The following is a 23,670-nucleotide window of genomic DNA, read 5'->3' as shown; positions in this document are numbered from 1 at the left end:
TCAACTCTTGTTTGTGATTAATTCCTCTTTTGTAATAAATTAATTCCTTTTGCATGATTAAATGAAAATTTATTAATTAATTAAATATGCAAGGATATTTAATAAATTAAAATGGGATAATTGATCAAAAATGATATTCTTGGAAATGATTCAATTAATTAAATGAATATTTAATTAATATTGAGTAATTGATTTGCCATGTGATATTTGATGATTAAAGAATTAATAATGTGCTCAAGATTGATTTAATTGCCTTTGGTTAGGACCTTGGTGATGTTGTCGAGATTAGGGGCCCATGGTTTAGATGACCATTTTTAGGGTATTACAACTTGTACAATATTTTGTGACTGATTCTAGATTGTGTTGGTGTCTTGAAACATAAACCTTGAAGATGTTTGTTGAAGGTGTTATACTTAAGTCTATCAACTCACTGTAATAGAAGTCTCAAAAGATGCAAGGTTGTTCCTTACTATTCCTTGGGTTCTTATGAATGCAACCTTGCCATTTCTCTGTGTGTGATTTTCAATAGGTGTTCTTGAGGTCCGAAATCATACTTCAAGATGCTCTTTTCATGGTGCATGCATAGTGTTGCTTTGTCTTTACCAAGCTCCGTAAAAATGAAATCAGTGGAGAGGATTTGCAAACTGCGGTTGTTAGTTATCACAAGAAATTACCGTGGTCGATTCTTCAGCCTGGATTCCAGGTTAAAGAATTATCATTCTTGCGTTTAAAAGAAAATTAGTTTGATTTTCATATTTGAAAATATAATTCGTCTTTTCAACTCATAGTGAAAATATAATTTCTTTTTGATTTTTATATATCTGGAATTTTTATAATTAAAATTTTCTAGCAGCCCTAATATGGTTTTCATTTATTTGCAGGTTGATTTGGTAGCCGCTATTCACATTGCTGATAAAGAGTAATTCTTGAACTTGATTTTATATCTAGTCTTTTTTTATTGAAATGGAATAGTTATTTTATTTTCGTGTTTATTCCCAATTTTAATTTAATTGTTTGGGAGGCTTTTAAGTCCATGTGGGGTAAGCACGAATGAATGAAAGATTTTTAATGATGTCTACCAGAGATTTAAGGGAGCAAGAGACACGAAATTAATACATTTTAAAATTCTTTTTGGATGTCAGCTTTTTCATTATGAATTTTGATCAAGAAACACATTGTTTTGTGAAGTCTTGTCTTATCAAATAGCTAGTTCAAACTGTCCACCTTCAAATTGTTTTTGAACTGAATAAGAATATCCTCTTAAGCATCACACTCAATGATGAAGTGCCATTTGATTTCAACCAACCCTTTGTTACAAAAAGGTGTAAGTTCTTTTTCCCAATCTTCCATGGGGACTGTCCATCTACCTATTTCACATCTAAGATGATGAGAACTTGTACTCAACTGCATGATTAAAATTTTAACCTTTTCTTTAGTTGCAACCATCAAATAGGCTTTTTCCTTATGCTTCCACCTAGGGCTGAATTCTTGACATAGTCTACCTTTTTGTCCAATCTGCTTTGTCTTCATGACATCACTGAATTTTTCTAACACCAACTTTTTATCTCCTCATTAGTATTAGGATGTTCTTGCAAATTAATGTTGCATTTGTCCATCCATTTGTTGTTTTACTTCTTCCAAGTCTTCTTCCTATAGTTTAATTCCTCCTCCACAACCATTTTGGGCCAACGATGCTTAGCCACATTTTGTACCTTTCTTAAGTAGCTTAACAAATAAATCATCACTGATGGTGATGTTCTATATGCTCTATTGAAACCATGTTGCTTGTTACATAAGTATTCATCCTGTTAGATTTGGTGGTAGCTTGTGGGTTCAATTTGGCTTTTGACTACTTAAAACGCACGGGGAGGGATGCTATCACTAGTTTTGATGGGTAGACTTCAGGGTAATAGTAGTATTTGTATGAAGCCGATCCTAATTTTGTAGAGGCATGGAAGGCATGTAAGGAATCAATAAGCATTGATAGAAGTAAGTAGTTAGATTACTTGATTCAAAATGAGATGTTTAAGTCAAATGTGCATACCAAGAAGTTCAATGAGATAAAATCTAATTAAGGAAAAACATGTCAGTTTAGCAAGGCATTTTGGAGTAGACAAGGCAATTGCATTGGTGAGCAACAATTGTTTTTTGTTGCAAATATACGAGGATGTCAAGAAATTTGATCAAAGTTGTAGGACTTGATAGTTCGAAAAAAGAAGTATTTGAAATGTTGGTTTGTAATATGTATTAGCCATTACTAATACTGAAGAAACTTTGGGAAGAGTTAATATGGACTTTGCATTAGAACAATTAAGAATATAGTTTAGGGTACAATCCAAACATAGTCATGGCCGCTATCATTCTCTTGCTGGATGAGCGGTCATGGCTGCCATCGGAAGAGTCCCGGGTGTCGTCGGAATTCCAACGTCCACCCAAGAAACATCCGACAAGGATGTTGTATGCTCGACGACATTCTCTCGTCGTATGAGCGGTCATTGGCCATCATTAGAAGAGTCCTGGGTGCCGTTGGAATTTCGATGCCAGTCAATGAAACATCCAACGAGGATGCTGTATGTTTGACGACATTCTCTCATCGGACGAGCATCAAAATTTTGATGTCCACCCAAGAAACATCCGACGAGGATGTTGTATGCTCGACGACATTCTCTCGTCGGATGAGCGGTCATGGCCGTCGTTGGAAGAGTCCCAGGGGCTGTCGGAATTTTGACATTGGCGAGCACCGTCAGAATCTCCGACTACAAGTTTTCGACGACTGCGTTTGTCAGTAGTCCGATGAAAAATAGTCGCAATTCTGACAAACGACCATCGGAATTGAGCCCCAAATGTACCAGTGAGTGGATATCTTGGTTGATCACATGTTTGCATGAGTTAGATCTATGCATAAATATTCTTACCATGCTTGTTGACGGATTTGCTTTAGAAAGTCAAGGTTCTCATATAGGAATGAAGGAATGTTCATCCAATGTTGTAAGTTCCAATCAACCATGTATGATGAGGTACTACATATGTGATTATTTTATTCTTTTCAATAGGTGGGTTAAAATTCATAGCCCCCTAATCTTTCTATTGTATATTCAAAATCCTAAATAAATCCTCTCAAATCCTTTACATCTCCCACATGTGTACAAAGATAAGGCCTTTGTACCTTTGTACATGTGAATTGGCCTTGTACCATGGCACATGGGCTAAAGGACTTGTCCATCCTTCAAGGGTACTCTCAAGTACATCTTTCTATCTTGTCCTTCCACTTTCTCTTAGGGGAATCTCCACCATTGATTTTCCTTTAATCTCTCCCCACTCCATCTACCAATCATGTGAGGACATTTGTCCTTGTCTCATCCTCCCAAGGCTTTCAACTAATACGAGCCCTTGACATTTAGGGTCAATTTAGCCATCCAATCCTTAGGGGAAAAATCTATAAATTGGCCTCATCCTTGGTCATTTAAGTCATACTTTGGAATGCAACCTTATGCTCCTCATGAAGGCCACCAAATCCATTCTCTCTAAACAAAATCATCATTGATGCACAAAAAAGAGTTGATAAGATTCTTTTATGTTTTATTAATGTATGTTAACACTTACATATTATCTTAAATATTGCATTTGATTTTGGGTAAATAAAATAATTTAATTCGTTCATTTAAAATAGATTAACTCACATTATATTTAAATTTAATTATTATTTATTAATAAAAAATTACATAAAAAGGAATAAAAACATTTATTTTCTCTACACTCCGAATCAAAGGAATGATCAAGACAAAGTAGTGAAAAACTTTGTCTATCCAGCATCCATATTGTAGCATTGACCGTGTTTAATAATTAATTAATAATTAAAATATAACTCAATTAATTAATAAACACGGTCAATGCTATAATATGGATGCTGGATAGAAGTTGCCCTAGTGAAGCACACATTTAATGGATAAGGACAAATTAGGGGCGATAAAAATAATGTCGCATCGGGAAGTCCACGAGGGACGAAGGGAAAACGATACCTATATTCATTCATTAAATCAAAATATATAGTTGGTACAAAAACGAATGGGGCCGGGGGTAGTGACGTCAGGTTTGCTTTTCCGGTTGAAGAAACGCCATTCGCTACTGTCAATAGACGCTCTGATGACATTGAAATGTTAATAGCCACTATTTGACTTCGCAACTGAATGAATACGGGGAGGGCAGATCCCAGCACAGGATCACATTCATAGATTTGTGAAATTGGGTGGGTAAGGGATTAGGGATCAGAGATTGTCGATTGCCGATCAGGCAAAAAAATAAAATAAAAAATGGCGATTTGTGGCAGGCTTTTGCATCCAATTACCCCTCAGAATGTAAGTTTTAGTGCGCAGAGGAAGCAATGTTTATGGGGAGGAAGGGGCAGTATGAGGATGAAGATCAGGATGGAAATGGCGAAGGTGAAGAAGGAGGAGGCAATGCGATGGGAGTGGAAAAAGGCGGAAGCAATAGTGAAGGAGGTGGAGGAGGCGTGCGCCACTCCGATCCCTCGCCTGAGGGAGGTGGCGGATGCGCTGGTAGAGCATATGGAAGCGGGTCTTGCATCTGATAATCAATTGCTCAAGATGGTCATCACCTATGTCGATTCCTTGCCAACAGGGTAACTTGATTGACACCCTTTTATATCCTTAGATCACTCTTTCTACTATTTTCTCACAGCGTTTTTATCTTCTATTATTTGGATCTCTAATAAATGGCATCTGTGTGTAAGCACCATTTATGATCGCACATGTACTGATTCGACATTTAGTTTTTTCACCTTTGCCTTTCATTTCTTGTCAGCATTTCATGGTGCGCATCTTTGACTATTCATTTGCTTTGTTGCCCCTTTCCAATTAAGGCGTATCTTCTTTTATATCTACAAAGTCAGCGGAAAACTGTCCTCCAAAAAGGCCGAATTCTTGCAGGCAGGGATCGAGTACTTTTTAGACAGAATGATGAATTTTTAAAACAGAAAAAATTGAAATACCATTTCTGATGAACTAAACAAGAAATGTCTGGTCTTGTATTATGTTGTAGATTTTTTACACCTCCGCAGAGCCTTAAACAATATACTTGCTGAACTTATGTTAACAAATGTTGCATCGTTCTCTCCTTGAATTTTTATTCCTAATCATTGTGTTTGTTTTCGAAGGCTTCTGAGAAATTTGATGTAAAGAGGCATAAATCGCCAGTAGGATTGTAGGGGTACGTGTGGGTGATTGAAATCGTGATCCACCTGAACCGGGTATGTGTGTGCGGGGGCAAAGCACATGCAATTTTGCATCTGAGGAGCACCCGGTACAACCTGATGCACCTTGTCAGGCCTGGTGCATTTACTCTAAATCTCACACACTGCCCTATTAGAAAAAGAAAATCATTAAAGCGGCTCAAACAACCGGACATTGAAAGGTATGGACTCATTTCAGAGTGCTTGGAATGCATGTACACCCTTCCGTACAATAGTTATTCGAACCTCTCAAGGGAATTCTATAGAATTCTATAGAAACACACAATTATAGTAAAAAACCAAACTTGCGAGGAAAAAGTGAAATAAGACGTACTTGATTTCAGTTGTACCAAGTTTCATTATGAAGTTAATATTAAGTTCCAGATTTCAAGTTTGATGCTCCTGTTTAAATTCTACAGCATGCCAAGTTTTGATGGTTTGTCCCCTGAATACTCCTGCACCTTGCATACTGCTGCACTCTTGAACTAGCATGCCCAATGGGCATTTCTACTGGGTGCTGCGTACCTGCACTGTACGTATGTAGGCACCTGTGGACCAATGTAAGTTTGGTCACAGGGGAAAAAATCACTTAGGTGTTTCTACTTAGGACATTTCCTAACTCTGTCCTCCAGTTGGCCTTGTAAATCATCATTTTCTTTACTAAATTTCTTTCTGTAATGAGTAGCTTTATGAAACTCCTTGTAACGAGAATCTTCTTGTATGTGGATTTTAAGGCATTTAATGCTTTTTCTCAAATTAGTCTCATAATTGCTTTTATTTTCCTCAAGCAATGAGCGTCAAGCCTATATGGAGGGATTCTAATAGTACTATTACCTAACTAGTTGAAGTCCATAATTTATCCATTAAGGTCCAATGGAAAGCTGAATGCTTTGCCTTTGACTTACTGGATTCTGAACAAGGATTTGTGAAATGCTCATGTGGTTTCATGGACTGTTGTCTTGAAAATCGTAATTTTATTTGCCAGTGAGTTGAGAAATTGCTCTTTATCTCCTGTTCAATACTAAATGAACCAATCTGAATGGCAATCGCGAGTAAGTTTCAGTAAATAGCAAATTTTTTAGTTGTGTTGGATAAATTAGATTTTGTTAAATGAACCACACTTAACCATCATCCATCTGTCTGAATAATTTCTGATCTCCTTTAACTAAGACAAATGTGCACAAATAATCCTACTCTTTTTTCATGTTAGTAGTATATATGCTTGAATTAAACAATCATAATCCAAGTTGCCTTAGTGTGTCCCTTGTCATAATTAAAATGAAAGGTGCGGTCAAACTATTTTGCACTGTCTTATCGTAAGAGAGAATTCACGAATTGTTTCACTTTAAGCTCTCTCGAAATCCCTTTTGTTGTCCTTAAACACAAGATATAATTGTTTAATTTTATACTTATAAGCTCTCGAGTCCTTCATGTTCACATTTTTTAAAGTTCATGATATTGTTTGTTAAGAAATGCTTATTTCTTGGAATTGTTTGATTTTGCATGGAGATTTGCTGATTTATTTATTTTTATTGAACTCTTATATAGAATCATGTGCAGTGTCAGCTCTATGATGATTTCAAAATTGTTTTAACTTATATGACTGTTAAAAAATTAAAATTAACTAGATAATTCCTATTTAGTATTAACATAATGTGAGTATCATTAACAATTTATTTTTGGGAATAAACAGCATGCAAAATATTACAATCAATGTTTTGGGTAACCATTTTTAGCCCATTAGAAGGACGAATGATTTGAATTACAGATTGGAGCTCTTTACATGGAAAACTGTATTTTTACTGCAAAAGGTAGAAGCCTTAAAATTCAAAAGTAATAATAAATGCCAAAAGCCCCTCTTTAGTGCTTTCACAAAAATATTTAATGCTTTTACATTGTATTGACAATTATTTTTCATGCATTAAATATTTCTGCCTACCCCCAAATCGTTAGGCTTTCTCAGTTCTAGAATAATTGGTCTCTTGCCTAATTTTTCATCTCTATTTAGGTTATTAGGATTCTTCGGAATTTTTATAACCTCTCTTAACTTTCTTTTGACAAATGTCATTGTCAAAGCTATTCCAACCACTTACATAGTTCCGAGTTCTCACCCAAAATTGGCATGGTTTCATGATTTCATCAATCTTAGACCTTTTTGGCAGGCAGAATCAGTTTGGACAAAACCTGGTAAAGATCCAATTTTAAAACCTCAGGAAATAATGAAAAAATAATTAAAAATAAAAAAAATCACCTTCTCTTTTATTTTTTGATGATATGAATTCCTTAGCCACTTTTTTATGTATTTCACTATGAAAATCAAATTACTCTATGGTTTCCAATAACTTTGAAGCAAAATCATTTCTAGAGCAATTCTAATTGTATCCTGGGGGTGTGAGAAGGCCATTCTTCCATCGTTATGTTTCATATGGTTCTAGAGGTCATCTAACTTTAAAATGTTTTGCTCATGACAATTAAAGAGTACATATTTTTTAGTATTTCTGAATAATTATCTTTTTTTTTGATTGGTAATGGACTGAAGTCGATAAGGTGTACATACCCTACCTCCTTGTGGGATTTGAACTTGTGACCTCTCTTTCAAGAGCACAAGTTCTCCACCACTAGGCCAACTCAGGTTGTACTTCCTGAATAATTATCTTGTTTTAAGCAATTTGATATTATTATTATTTGCACTGGCAATTCATTATTTTGTATCTCCGTAGTTTTGAGTATTTCTCCAAATTTTGCTTGAAATGTATTAGACTTTTCAATAATGATAATTATCTTTACTTATGAACTTAATGCCTCTTTTGGTTTGTTTGCAGTTCACACTTACTTTTTGACTTTTCAAATAAAGCTGAGTTACCATTTGAACATTGTGCAAATGTGTTTGACTTGCGATTTCACTTATTCTTTGTATTGAATAATGGTTTTTTCCTATTACCTGGGGATTAAACAGTTCTGAGCCCTTCTTTCACATTATTTTTCATTCTTTTCCCTTTTCTTGGCTTGAAGGAATGAGAAAGGCCTTTTCTATGCTTTGGATCTTGGGGGAACCAATTTCCGTGTGTTGCGTGTACAGCTGGGTGGTAAGGAAGGACGAGTTGTTGACCAAGAATTTGAAGAAGTTACTATTCCTACAAATTTGATGGTTGGCACAGAAAAGGTTGGTATTTCACTAAAAATTTGAACTGTGCTCCAACTTTTCTGTACTTTTATCCATGTTGGTTATTTCTAGGAATTCTATAAGTATCTATTTTTAGCACTAGTTGGCCTTTGATTGCAGGAACTGTTTGATTACATTGCTTCAAAACTAGCAAATTTTGTCACAAAGGAAGGTAAAAACTTCCGTGTAGAACCTGGCCATCAACGGGAGCTTGGTTTCACCTTTTCTTTTCCAGTGCATCAAACAGCAATTGCCTCTGGTACACTTATCAAGTGGAGCAAGGGGTTTTCTGTCTCTGAAATGGTTGGTTATTAAGACCCTTGTACTTTGAAGTTCTTTTGCTATCTTAGTATTCTTCAATAGTATATATCAAGTAAATGAATTTCTATTGTTCTCAATAGGAGAGAGGAAAAGTTAAGATTTATAATTTATATACAGTCCAAATTAGGACTTAGCTAAAATGAACATTAACGATTCACTAAATTTGTATTGAATGCCATCTGTCAATTATTGTACAAATTTCTATAAGTGTGAATGTTAATATTGCCATTCAATGTATTGTAATTGATTTAGTATTGTGTTAAAATCTCCAATGTTTTTTGGTCATTAGTGGCGTATGTTTCTCCCTGTGTTTTGTCAACAATTCTATTTTGAATGGTAATGAAAAGACATTAATAGTAACTTAGGAAATCGGACAAGACAAGCAGATTTTTATGCAGCCTAGTAAGGCTCCTTGCCAGAAAGATTGAACAAACCTAGCAGATAAGAGGCATAAAAATTGTAATTGATCAAAATTGCAACTATCCGACAACTAATAGTTTTCAATGAGTAGACATTTTTATGGACTGGTTTGTACCTTGGGCATTCAAATGTGAATAGAATGTTATAGTTTGGATTTTGGGTTTTCTAATGACGTGCAATAATTTAATGCATTTATATTATCATGCGACTAATTAAAATTTTATTTCTATCATAATATAGTTGAGGTACTTTTAGTCCACCTGGTGTGTGGACATGTCACAGTGGCAATGCCATGACAATTAAGGTTCTGGGGGTGCATGTTTCCAGGGAGGGTTAATGAGTCAAGTTGTCAATCATATGGTAGGATGACCCAAACAGAAATGACACTTTTGGTGTAAAATGTAATTCAGAAATGAACTAAATGTGAAATGTGCTTTCAAATGATCATTTACATGACATGTTTCCGAGATAACAAAATTCTATGTTTGCAGTCGACCTGTTGACTTGACATGATGACATGGCACTAGTGGTAGGTGGCATGATCAATGGGCAAGAGAATTGACATTGACTTTATTCAAAAAAGAATAATCATCATTGAAATATTAAATTTTAGTTAAAGGTTAAATAGTGCATGTGTATTTTTAAAATAAGAAAATGTGTGAGACAAAAGAAGGAAAGTAAACTGGTTGGTAAAACTTGTTAAATGCAGCATGCAATGGAAACACAAGCCTGTACATGCAAGTTCAGAAGGACCCTACACTATGTTAGGTACCCATGCCTATTACATAAAAATAACCTGAAAATTTAGTCAACATTTAACTTCTTGTTAATTGATCAATATATCTGTAAGCATGGTCATCAATATAGTAAGAGTAAAAAAACACAGAGAGGAGGATTCAATTCGATCTGGGTATCAGCAGTAGTCTAAAATGTTCTAGAACTGAAAAATGTCAGCTGGAAGAACTGGTTGTTTGTTAAGGGGAAAACATAACATTTTGGGTGTTGGCGAAGAAAAAGAAGGCACTTAGGGGCCCATCAGATTGGCAGCAAAGTGGGATTATTTCCTACTTTTCTTCCATCTCTTAAAACCTTTTTAATGAGCACATACCTGCAGGTAATTATTTTGATTTAATTGTATACAGAAGTGTTGTTAAAAAGTTTGTGAATGTTGTTTGCTCTCTTGCTTCCTTGTGTTTATTTGATTGTCCACCTTAATGTGTGAGAGTGGTTGTTGAGAAGAAGAGTACGAGTTTGGAAAGTGATATAAAAGGACCGTGAGTTCTAGAGTCCTTGTATTTAAAGTTTGAAATGACAGCTTGTTTATTTTATTTCAAAATTATTCTGGGTGTTTGTTTATGTTTCAGGAGAAACACATATGGGAATGGATAAACTTACAAGGCATTTGGCTTAGGCAGTAGGCTAAATATTATGTTTACTATATATTTTATTTAGTTAGCTGAGCCATTCTTCTTGCTGTTTTGCGATTTTGGTTTAATTCTGTGTTTTGCCCTATCCGTGATTAAAAAGATACTCTTTGTCCTGGTTGTGACTTGGACTGTTCCACATCTCATATGCCTTTTTAGTCTTCCATAATCCTCTAGAGTGATGAAAACAATACAAATATTAGAGCTATGGGTGTGAGTTTGTAGTGGGACATAAGGGTATTCTGAGCAGTTGGGGTGGGATAAAGAAATGTTCGGTATGTATGCAGGACAGAATTGAGATTCCTTTTTATTTCTATCGACCCTTTTGCCAGCTGTGAGGGTGGCCAAGAGGAACATAAACATGCTTTTAGGTATTGTTATGAATAGAAGACTGGTAACTTTCATTCCAACTGCTGATTCTTGGAGCACAAGTTCCTTACCCTTACAAGTTATTTCATTTCATTGTTGTTTTTAAATGAAACTGTAGAAATAAATTCAAATAACTATAAATTCTTAGTTGGTGTGTATTCATGCAGTTCTAGTTAGTAATGTATTTCAGGTTTTTATAGCGTCTTGGCATTGAGAGAAGAATGATTTCATTCCTCTTATTGGCAGTTTCTTGGTTCTGTGAATGGCGTTGCATAAGTTTGGTTGTGTTTCATAGCCATTGGAACTGGTGTAATTATTACTGCATCTCTATGGTTTGGATGCAGGATAGTATAAGTAGCACAAATTGGAAACTGCTCTATTTTTCTTTATATTCCATAGGAAACAAATACGTAGCACCACAGTGTTCTAAATCATACAACATGCAACATTGATTTTTTTCTTCCTCGTTATGATTCAGTTGATCCTTGAATGTGGGGTATTATAAATAGCACAAATGGGAGACTGCTCTATTTTTCTTTATATTTCATGGGAAACAAATTTGTAACACCATGAAGTGTTTTAAATTATACAATATGCAACAGTGATTTTCTTCTTCCTTGTTATGATTCAGTTGATCCTAGGGGTTAGGTAACTTTAAGGAATGGGGTCAGGCTTATTTGAGGGGCCTTTGCAACAGTTTCTAGAGTGTTTGGAAATTACTCAAGGCAATAGAAGGCATTTTGACGTCATCATTACATGAGATTTTGGCTTTGGAACCACAAACTACTTTGTATTTTGTCAAGCTTTTTTTTGGATGATTTAATGGCTTTATATTTGAAATTTGTGAAGAGATATAGTCATGTGCCTTACTTAACATCCTAGAATTCTAAATGCTTGTAGCACACGTAGATTTTAATTAGTGTTACAAGACTCAGACTCGGACTCGGCACCCGAGCTCGACCAAGACTCGGCAAATTGAAAAAAACAAGAAATTCAAAGATTTTTTAGGATTTAAAACTTGTTTCGTGCATCCTTTAATAAATAAACCTTAAAGACACAACAAATTCATCAAATAGAAGTTATTTTGAACACATACACAAGTCTACATTGATCACATAAGTATAAATGCAAATTTTAGGCTTGAGTTGAAGGAAATAAGTTAAACTAAATAACACATTAGAAATATATATAGAGTCAAATGTCTACAAAATTCATAGAATATGAAATCCATGGCATCAAAAGTTTAAAACATATATCAAAATAAAAGCTAGAGTCTAGAAGTCTAATGCTCAGAGGAGCCAATATCAGTGACCACTCGACCCTGCAACCCTCCTACGTGTGTGCCTAAGATAGGTTCTAGATAGTTTTGCAGCCATGGCATTTGCTTTTGTCTCAAGCTCAACCTCAGTGACATCCACATCCTCATCCACATCATCCTCGAGGTCCTCCAATGGCTCTCCTCGTGCTCTAGCCTTCTCCTTTGCCATCGCTACTGCCTTTGCCTCGCGATCCACCCTAGCAACCCATTCTAAGTCTTCATCGCTGAAGACAAGATCATCAACCTCAATTTTCCACTTTTCCTGTAGATCAACCTCCTCTAAAGTGATAGGAGATGTGTCAGTGCCCAAGATCTGTCTGTGATGGAGGCGAAGTTTGTAATGAACATACACAAGATCATTCAACCTTTGGATTGGCAACCTGTTGCGTTTTTTGGAGTGAATATGCTTGAACATGCTCCAATTGCGCTCACATCTTGAAGCATTACATGGCTAGCTCAAGATACGAACTGCAATCCTCTGTAAAAATCATTTCTATTCTATAACTTTGAGTTTGTGATAATGGTAATAGAATCATAGAGAGAAAAGTTTAAGATTTAAGTTTTAAACTATGCCTTGAATAGATTTTTATCTGGCATCATTTTTATCTGGTTTTGCTTGCATATGTCTTGTGAAAAGAAGTCTCCTTGTGCATTCCTAAACATCTCTATCTCATGGACTATGTATGCTCCAACTAATGAATCAGGTGACATTCGCTCTACAACGTCGTAGAGCCCACTCCACACTTCATCGTTGGCCTTGACATCTGGGCGAAATTGGAATCTTCAGATTAAGGTAGTAGGCAATTGCATGTATAGGCCTATGAAGTAGATTGTGTCATCGTCGATCAATGACCTCCCACATGGGACCGTACTTAGCTTGATTCCTTGAATAAATAGCTCTAATGGCCTCCTTCACCCTGTCCATACCCTCATAAATGTAGCCCATTGCGGGCTTCTCTCCATCAACAACTCGTAGGAGAACAACAAGAGGCTCTATGAACTGTGATCATTGTGAAAGTTGAAACAATAAGCTTTAAGTTTTAAGTTTTACATAAACAAGTGTGAACAAAAATAAGGAAATAAAATGGAAATGAGAACAAAAATATAATGGAAAATTACCTGCACAATCTTCTTAGCGGTTGCCAAAAGCTATGCTCATCAAAAACCCGATCAGCTGTCTCAATCCCTGTAGTGGTCTTTGCATATGATGATGTGGTCCACTCCTCACTTACAAACATGCGTTTTAAACCGGCCTTGGATTGAAACAAGGATTGCAACGTGATGAATTTGTTGCAAATCGGGGTAATTCTTGTATGAGCCAACTCTTTCTTATTTGTGGAATTTCTCATAAGGTTGAGGACCCATGTATGATTATATATGTATTTACAAATATTCCTTGCGTTAGCTACACATGTTTTAATCTAGGGAATTTTGCCAAGATCCTCCGATATGAGGTCAAGGCAATGAGTAGCACAAGGGGTCCTATTGTGATGTTTTCACACATCGCCCCATTCCAAATGGGGACGCCCTACTTTTTAGGCCCTCCCGGTCTTTTGGCTTGCGTTGTTGGGGTTTTTTTGCAGCAGTCTCGTCAGTCTCTCTGCTTTGCAGACGTTCGAGGGTCATTTGGAGTTAATCTGCTTTTCGTTTGAGCGAGTTTGGTGAAGTCTAGGGCCTGTTTTGTCCCTTTTTAGGGTTTCTGTTAGGGTTTTGGAAAAACTGAACCTACGACTGGAATCAGGACCCTTCAAGGAACTTCCCAGTAAAATTTAAGCCAAAATGGAGCAACTTTCTATTTTTAGAAAGTTCCTATTTTTAGGGAGTCCTGGAATGTCGTCATTTTGCCAAAAATCAAACTTACTATTTTTAGTAATTTTTATTTTTAGTAAGTTTCTATTTATAGTAAGTCATTCCTGTATCCTGTCTAGGGGTCTAACGCTGACACTTTGAAGGTTTCTATTTTTGGAAAGTTTGTTCTGACAGGACCATTCGGGCAAGGTGACAAAGATCAGGCATTTGCAACTATTTCTAATTCTGGAAAGTCAGAAAGCAGACAGGGAAAGCCAGAAGGTGGTTGAGTGCTGGAAGCCCACTCCTAAAATGGAAAGCTCGGGAAAATTCTCTGTCTGGAAAAATCATCCCAAATTCCTACAAGGCACCAAATTGGAGGGATCAAGGAAGGATGGACAAGGAATGAATTCCTTCCACAGAGAGAAATAGCGCCTAGACCTGAGGGAGGGTGTTAAAGTCATGTGCTCATGGACAACAAACAAAACAATGAATTCCTTCCTCAGGGGAAATTTCCGCCCAAGGCCAAGCAAGGGCGCTAGAGTGGAAAGTGCATGGAGAAATGGACAAGTTCCAAGAATCCTTCCCCCAATGAAAGATCTGCCCCAACCTTGAGAAGGGCGCCAAAATTGACTTTCCAAGGAGAGGTGGAAAAGGTATAAGAATCCTTGACCAAGTGAAAATTCCGCCCCAGCCTTGTGGAGGGCGCTAGAGTGGAAAGTGCATGGAGAAATGGACAAGTTCCAAGAATCCTTCCCCTAGTGAAAAATCCGCCCCAGCCTTGAGAAGGGCGCCAAAATGAAATGTGCAAGGAGAATTGAAAAGGTTGAGGATTTCTTCCCATTGGCAAACTTGTGCCCTAACAAGGAGGAAGGTGCCAAAATGGTCCTCTCATGGACAGTGCACAAAATGATGAATTCCTCCTTCAGGAAGGAATAGCGCCCAGGTACTGAAGAGGGCGCCAAACTAGGATGCTCATGGAGGATTCATAAATTTCATTGAATCCTCCACCAAGTCAAAATTCCGCCCAAGATGAAGGACATGCGTCAAAACCAAGGAGGCATGGAGGATTCACAAATTCACTGAATCTTCCACCAAGTCAAAATTCCGCCCAAGATGAAGGACATGCGCTAAAATGAAGGAGGCATGGAGGATTCACATATTTCATTGAATCCTCCACCAAGTCAAAATTTCTTCCTCGGGGAGGAATTGCACCCAAGAAGAAGAAATTCCAAGAAAGTGAAAAAATTAGCGCTGTGTCGGAAATTCCTTCCTTCAGGACAGAATTCCAGGAAAGGTGAAAAATTGACTAAGTTTTTGAAGTTTCTTCCTTTAGGACATAGTTCTTGGAAATCATGAAAATTGGCTAAGGCATGAAGAATTTCCTTCCTTAGGGTAAGGAACAAATTTATTTCCAAAGGAGAATTCCTCCACAACAAGAAATCAGACCCAAGGATGAATTGAAGATAAAATTTCTAAGGCAAGGAAGGAATCAGGGATGAACTGAAAAAGAAATTTCCCCCCAGGGAAAAATTTGAAAAATCCATTTTCAGGGCTCAAATGACCTCCAAATTTAGAAAATTTTGAAGATATGGATACGTGAGAGAATTCTCTCTCTCCCGGACCAAAACCCTAAAATTGTGGAAATTCCTAAAAAATAGGAGATGGTGGAGAATTGTTGAAAATCTCCTCCAGAGCAAGGAGAGTTCGAAAAACTTAAAGAAAAATTCTTCATGGATCAAATTCTTCTCTCCTAAATTTTTCTCTCTCCAAGATTTTCTTGCCAAGTGGCAGTCGAGTCAACGCACGCTGAATTAATGAAATTCCTTTTGTATGTAGCCGCCGCATGTGGAAATGATGGAGCATTTATGACATAATGGGGTGATTTTTGCATGGATGAATATTCAACGCATGTTGGGCGAATTTGAAGGAGGTGGTGCATTTAATGCGCAATGGATGCTATTTTGGGTACTTTTGAATTAATTGTATATGGGCATGATGGGTTATTAATTGGAGATTCCCACCTTGTTGCATCTTGAGTGGAGAATCTTTTAGGGAAAACCCTAATTAGGGTTTGCATGTAATCATAGCTTGAGGCCTATATAAAGTGGTGACCCCCTTCATTTGTAAAGGGAGGGAGACTTGTATGAAATTGTTGCGATAAGTTTTGAGATAATAACAATGAAACATTGTTCTCTGATGGTGTCCACTTAAGTTATTTTTTCAAAGCTTGCATGGTTTTGCCTTCATCACTTAGAGTAGAAGTAGTATAGTGCTTTGATTTCAATGGAGAATGTAATGGTGTTTGATGAATTTCCATGGTTCATACTTTTTGCATCTTGCTGATTGTAAGTTGCAGTGTAAAGTTAGCCCGAACCCCCTAAATTTGTGCTAAGTTCGATTGTAGATGGTTGTTTGGATTGTGTCGTTTTTGGGTATTCAAATGTACTTTCTCGATTTGAAAATCCTCTAGCATCCCCAGAAGATTGCACCGGTTCTTGCGGAGTTGTAGTTGATCTTGGCGAAGCAGAGCTTGGTTTATTTGGAATTTGTCCACCAGAGCACTATTCATTGTTATCACTGCCCTTAGGAGTAGATTTAGATCCTTCTAAACCCTTTCTTTTTATTTTTAGTTCATTTTAGTCTGTTCGAAGCAGCAACATCGCATAATTGCCATATCCGATGATGGAGTTCCAGTCACAACAAAGAAGTGAAAGAATGATGCAAATGTAAGGCCCCTTGGATTACCAGCAATCACATCAGCCAACTGAGTCATGTCCGTAGCATAAAGGAACCTTGGAGTCGATTGTTTGAACTTCTTGCAATCTTAGCATGCAATCGCACTTTGATCAAGAGAGAGTGAAGTGACTGTTAGGCAACTTTATTTTGTGTTCGACGCTGTCAAAAAAACACGTCAACAAGTCCAAAACAAGGTGGGGTGCCTCTCCATAAGAAGTTTACCTGCGGACACATAATTTGTTGCATAATCTGTCACTATCTATACCACATTCTCCTCACCCACCTCCTCCAACACTTTCTCCAACACCCCACAATGATACTCAACACATCAATTGACTTCAAAAACACTTTGCTACTTGAGAAAGAGATAAAAACTTTTTAGTAAAATAAAAAGTAAAAAATTTAATCACTAAATCAATGTACTTTACAAAATACAAAGTAGAATTACCTAATGAGGAGACAAGAAAATTTAGCAGTGTTCTATTTCATTTGTCGGTCCAACCATCAGTCATGATGGTGCAACCCTTCCTCCTCCATACCTCACTCTGCTTGGCAATTGTGGCTTTGACATCAACCACCTTTTGACTCAAAATAGGACCTTTTATCTCCTCATCATTAGGGGATTTGAACCCCGGACCACAAATAGTAATGGCATTTGCCATAATTCGCCAATAAGGAGACCTAAAACAAATTAAATAAACAGAATACATATTTACTATTAACTATTAAGTTTTATTTGTAACTTTAAAAATTAAAATAATCAATGTGGCATACTCTTAATTTCTTATAAGCAGAAAATCATGACATAGAAATCAAAATAATAACGAATATTTCGCTACATGAAATGGAACAGTGTTGTAGAACCAAAAATCTCCAGTTGCATTTTTCGTAGCGTTATTCTTCTCCTTATTCCAAGCCACGCTCTCAAGTGATGGTTAGGCACTCGGAGTTGTGTGTGGAACAAAAAGTGAATCTAATGTGGATTTCTTTTTACGTATCCAAGGTCCAATGCTACACTTGCACTACCACTACTTCTAGATGGAGGAAATGGAGGCCGAGGATTTGAAGAAGCCTCTCCACCAATGTTTGACATTTCTTCCATTTATTTTTTATCTAATTGAGTTTGCACTTCATGTATAGCCTTAGGGGGTTCTCTTTTGCATGGTTTGACATCATGTCATTGTATCTGTGCAATGTGATATATCAGCCGGTTAATAACTCCCCCACTATATTTCGTTTTGCAATGAAAATGTATCACTTCTTTTTTTGATCTGGGGATGGCATGTTTCTAAGCCTTATCCTTTCTAACTGGGTCTATCTTTGGGGCACCACTACCACTACCGGTAGGTTGAGACAGTATGCTGCAATATATTATAAATGAAAAAAATCAACATCTACACATTCTAATTAAGTTAAAAATAAATAAAATAAAGAAAAAACAAAACAAAGGTTTCTTATTTTTTTCCATCAGCATAAAATGATACAAAACCAAAACAAATGCACAATAAATTGGAAATATGAACATAAAAAAATCCAAAAACAACAGAAAAAAGTAACCTCTTCAAATTTGCTCCAAAATTGAAGAAATGCACCTTCAAATTTGTAGAAGCCTCCTCCAAATCCTTCTCTAACTCCTTTAAATGCGTGAATGCAAGCTACTAACTTGCACATACAATCAGCAATCACTATCTCCTCTTCAATCAATTTGCTGGTCTGCTCTTCAATGCCTCTTTTTCTCTCCTCCTTGTGTTTGTAAACAATAAAAATGAGCTTTTAGGGTAGAGAGGCAAATATAATGACCTTTTGGTCAAGTGAAAACACTTAAAAAGTTTTTAATTTTTTTTGGCTTTTTATGTGTTTTTGCATGGCATATTCTTACCCTCAAGACTTGGTGAGTCTGCCGAGTTTGAGCAGACTTGGCCAGACTCGGCCAAGTCTGAGTCTAGACCCCCTTGGACTTTGTAGAGGCGACCTGGCTTTGGACTCGCAGAGTTCGGGCCAGAGTTGCAGAGTCCTGGATCACTGATTGTAATAGAATGGATAACAGAAAAAGAAGGCTACTGGGGTCCCATTGGATCGACAAGAAGTAGGAGAGTTACCTTCTGTTGATTTCTTGAAAGTTTGAAACCTTTTAACAAGTCCATACTTAAGTTAGTTATTTTGATTTTGTTTTATGCAGAAAAATGTCTGATCAGATTAGAACATTGCTTTATTTAACATCCCACTGCACACAGCATACATATATTTGAATGGATAGAAGAGGATGACAGATAAACGTATTTTATATGAGAGTTTAAAATAAATTAATACTAATAACATTGATAAGTAGCACTAAATATTAAATGCATCAAGAATATGACAGAACTTTGCATGCACTATGATCAATTCTACAAAAAAAATTGTATTTAGCCTTTCAAATGTTTCAAGGATTTAACTTTCCCCTTATCACTCACAAATGAAACCCTTATCCCTCCTTCCTTTTGCTACATCTATATCTCTAATGGCACTTGCCCAATATACCACACCTCGCTATAGACCTGAAAGTATGCGGGACAGTGATGGCATGGAAGATCAATCCTCTCAATAAAATGTACCTTTTTTTTGAATTGATAATATATTACCAAAAGAGCTCAAAGAGTACATTCAATCAACTGTTCAGAGGGCAAAATATCAAAACTGCTGTCACAGATCAGAATTACATAGTAAAATGGAGAAGACATCTAACTTCAGCCCTTTTGAGTCTAACCATAGTCTTCTGGGTGATCATAGCACAGTACTGGCAGGATCTAAAGAGTAAGAGTTGAATATACACGAGGAAATGCAGTCCCAATATGCTGCAGCCTAAGATATTGACTGTTAAACCATAATACCATAAAAAAGGAAGGTATCTAGCACTACATTAACTGCAAATGATGCATCAAAAGACAAGAACTACCAATATTAACATCAAGTAAAACTTTCACTATAGGAGTCCATGTAATTCCACCCTTTAGGTGGCTCAATAGTGGATATGTCTTCATTGGATCTCACCATTTCTGACATGAAGTCTTCATCATCAGGTGCATTGGCTCTATGCTCATCTCTCAAGTCTAGATCCTGGGAGAGAGTATCCTGGTACTACTTATTGTACTGCTTCTGGAACTCAAGGTATACATTCAAGAACTCTTCATTGCCCTTCCTTGATTCAGGCCAATAACTTGCATACTTTATCTCAGACCAGTTATTAACTGTGTGACCAAGGTCCTGTTGTGACCATTTCACACATCGCCCCATTGCAAATGGGGACCCTGCTTTTTTGCTTTCTAGGGTTTGTTTTCTAGGTCTTTTAGGGTTTTGTCTGTTAGCCTTTGCATTTTGAGTGTCGCCAAGGGGATCACCTGGATAGCAGGTTTTGCTTGAGTTAGGTCAAGTTGGTAAGTGATGAAGTCTGGAATGTCCTGATCCTGAAATTTGGCTAAGTCTGGAATGTCCTGATACTGAAATTTGGCTAAGTCTGGAATGTCCTGATCCTGAAATTTGACTAAGTCTGGAAAACTGAAAAATCCTCCAAAAACTAGATTTTGCAATATAGCTCCTGGAGGTCTGAAACCACTCTCAAACATCCTGAAAGTGTATATGGAATATAACTTAAAGTATAAGAAATAACTTATACTTAAATGTTATATTCCATAAAATTATCCTGACAGAGAGTTCAAAAAGTCAAATTTCGCTCCTGACCCTTCCCGAGGGTCCAAAGCGAATTTCGCTCCTGATCCTCTCAGGAGGTCCAAAGCGAATCTTGCCCCTGACCCTTTCAGAGGGTCCAAGGCGAAAATCAACCTAGGACTCATTTCTTGCCTTATTTGACCAAATTTTGACTTGCAAGGCATTTTGAAGGGAAAGTTGGAAATGTTTGAAAACCTTGAAAAAAATGATGGATTTTGGCCAAGATTAGGAATTTCGCTCCTGACCCTTGCTGAGGGTCCAGAGCGAAATTCATTATAAACTTCATTTGCCACCTTGCTTGAGCTTGAAACCTTGTTCCTGGCCTTGAAAATGACCTGACTCTGCCTTGTGAAGTGGTTTGAGACTTAAATTTTGAGCAGTTTAGCCTAAATTGAGGATTTCGCTCCTGACCCTTGCTGAGGGTCCAGGGCGAAAATGTTGTTTAAACTTATTTGGCACTAATTTTGGCTAACTTGTTTTGTGCAGGGTCTCTTGGAAGGAAGATTGGACGTCACTTGATGCAATTAAAAGGTTTGAAAGCATGAAAAATGATGAATTTTGGGCAACAAAGACAAATTCGCTCCTGACCCTTGTTGAGGGTCCAGGGTGAAATTTTCCATTAGAGTCATTTTTTGCCTTGTTTGGTCAGATTGAGGTGTCAAAGGCATGATGAATGGTGAAATGAGCATGATGAAGCCTCCAGACTTGTTTGAAGATGAAAAGATGAAGGAGTTTTGCCCAGAAAAGGCAATTTCGCTCCTGACCCTTGCTGAGGGTCCAGGGCGAAATTCCTTTCAAACACATTTTTTGACCTCTCTTGGGCGTGAAATCCAATTCACAGAGCAAATACAAGATGAAATCTTCCTTAGCAAAAAAGTTTCAAGGTGAAAAGTGAAGCATTTTGGTCTAGATGGCAAAATTCGCTCCTGACCCTCTGTTGACGTGTATTTTGTACACAATCATACACAAAATAAAATACCCAAGGGTACCTTATCCTCTCTTGAATAAAGCCTCTGATTGCTGAAGATATCGCGAAAAAGGATCAATCAGGATGACTTCAAGGTTCTTGTATGTAGGGTCTCTACGTGTGGATAAGCTCTCTGTGGTATGATGTGATTTGCTGGAATCACAAGGGGACTTACATTTGATGATTGAACGTCTGATCTGCTTTGAATATTGCTGGAACACAGGCTCTTACTAGCTTTGACTTGAAAAAAAAGGAAAAAAAGATGAGGGCGAGGAAAGGATCTAATCCTAACACTAAGAATGTAAGAACAATGAATGATCTTTGATGAAATTCTAACTAAGTCTTGTTTTGACATCACAGGAACATCTCCACAAGGTTAGTGCGATCTTCGAAGGAAAGTTTTATGATGTTCAAATCATCACTGCAGGCATAGACACCATCACGCTGATGCATATCAATGAAGAAGCGATAATTGAAGTTAGGCTTAAGCTAAATGATTCCAGTTGACTACACAAGGCAAGTCTGCAATCAACAAACTACTAGTAGTATGGATATACGAATTCCACCATCAATCAAGCACATTTCTTCCATTCATCTAATAACACGAAATCAAATATGAGAAGTATAAAGACCATGCAAATTGTCGAATCGACCCATAAATTTCACCATTTCTTCAATGAAGTTACAAGTCTCTTACAACAACATCTTGGCAACAATCTTTGCCTTCTCTCTCTACTCTACTCTAATTGCTATTCTAATACTTCCAACTGCTTACTAACTATTCTAACCCTCTCTAATTATTTTCTTTACAAAATGAAATGCCAGGGCTTATATAGTGCCCTCAATACAATTCGATGGCTTAGATCAATTCGAGATCAATGGCCAAGATTCAACAATGAAAACCCTAATTAGGGTTTGTTACAACCATTACATAACATTTAATGCTTGACCAATGATAAAATTGTATTGCTTGGACACATGTCCTCTCTAGAAAATTCCACCAATGGATAGCTAGGGTAGGTACATCGGAGTTTGTGCCACCTTCCATGAGTTAGGTACATTGAATCTGGAAATGCTGAGGTGGACCACACTGATTGGAGAAGTGATGACTAGGATACCACCTCGTCTGACACTTGTAACTTGGTAGATATTCAACTTGATGTTGTTGAGAAGCTAGCTTTAATTAATTCATTTGGAACTATCTGCTTCTTCAACGAACCCTTTGCTCTGACTTCTTGTGTCCTTGATTTGCAGGATGATGATGTACCTCGCCTTGGAATGCTGGATTGGAAGAGGTCGCCCTTATCTTGATGATGCTGGATCGAAGAAGGTCGCCCTTGTCCTTGCTTGATCGTCCTTCATGAGACCGTCCTTGATCTGGCTTGATTTTCCTTGAGAAGAGTCTTTCGACTTGTAGATCTTTCGAGCTTGGGAGTCGCCATCTTGATACCTACACAACATTTCACAATTAATGATATATCTTGAAATCTAAAAATTAAACTTTAAAAGGAAGATTCAAGATTTTAATTTAGGAAACCTCATGATAAATCTTGAGTTATCATTTCCTAATTTAGGATTTTCAAAGCAAAATTTAAATCTTCAAAAATGGTGCCAAGGTGATTACGCCATACCTTCACTTGGGAATTAATTCTAAAAAATGATGCAAAAATAGGAGAATCCACTAGGCAAAATGTAGATCAAAGCTCTCCCTTGGATAAAATGCACCTCCTTTAGCTTGGAAAAGAACTCCACCTTCCTCTAGCTTCTTCAAGATCTGGAAATTCGCCTTCAAATGTCTTCAAAATCTGGAAATTATCCTCCAATCTAGCAAGAAATACGTCTCTCCAATAGCCTTCAAGATGAATTTCGCCTTCCTTAGCTTCCACACTTTGTAGAAACTTGCTCCACTCCAGCTAGATTTTGCACTTCTTCTTTGCCCTTCCAAATCGCATTTGGACAAATGATTGAATGATGGGTTAACATGCTCAACACACCCCTACTATATAGGCGCTCATCTTGATAGTTGCCCCTAGGCCGACTTGGAAAATAGGCCCAAAAAATAAATAAAATTTAATAGAAGAGGGGGCCGACCTTACAAAAAACATTAAAATAATACCCAAGCGCTCCCTTTCTTAAATTTAATTTAATAATAATTAATTAAATGCCTTTGTAATTAAAAACTTCGATTTTTTAAAGGCCTAAATTAAT

The 23,670-nt window shown here is 36.9% G+C and overlaps 1 protein-coding gene across 1 annotated transcript in view; it reads left to right on the top strand.

The window, feature by feature from the left end:
• Positions 1-4,061: 4,061 nt before the first annotated feature.
• LOC131026870 (hexokinase-2) overlaps positions 4,062-23,670 on the top strand; it is a 69,904-nt gene continuing 50,295 nt past the window's right edge. The window contains exons 1-3 of the mRNA XM_057956877.1: positions 4,062-4,639; positions 8,261-8,411; positions 8,532-8,714. Of these exons, the coding sequence (XP_057812860.1) occupies positions 4,311-4,639; positions 8,261-8,411; positions 8,532-8,714 (663 nt within the window). The 5' untranslated portion in view covers positions 4,062-4,310. The remainder of the gene's footprint in view (positions 4,640-8,260; positions 8,412-8,531; positions 8,715-23,670) is intronic.

Source organism: Cryptomeria japonica, chromosome 2 (genome assembly GCF_030272615.1).
Source record: "Cryptomeria japonica chromosome 2, Sugi_1.0, whole genome shotgun sequence".
NCBI lineage: Eukaryota > Viridiplantae > Streptophyta > Pinopsida > Cupressales > Cupressaceae > Cryptomeria > Cryptomeria japonica.
Note: the sequence above shows the minus strand (reverse complement) of the source record. Positions and strands in the feature narration are given on the sequence as shown.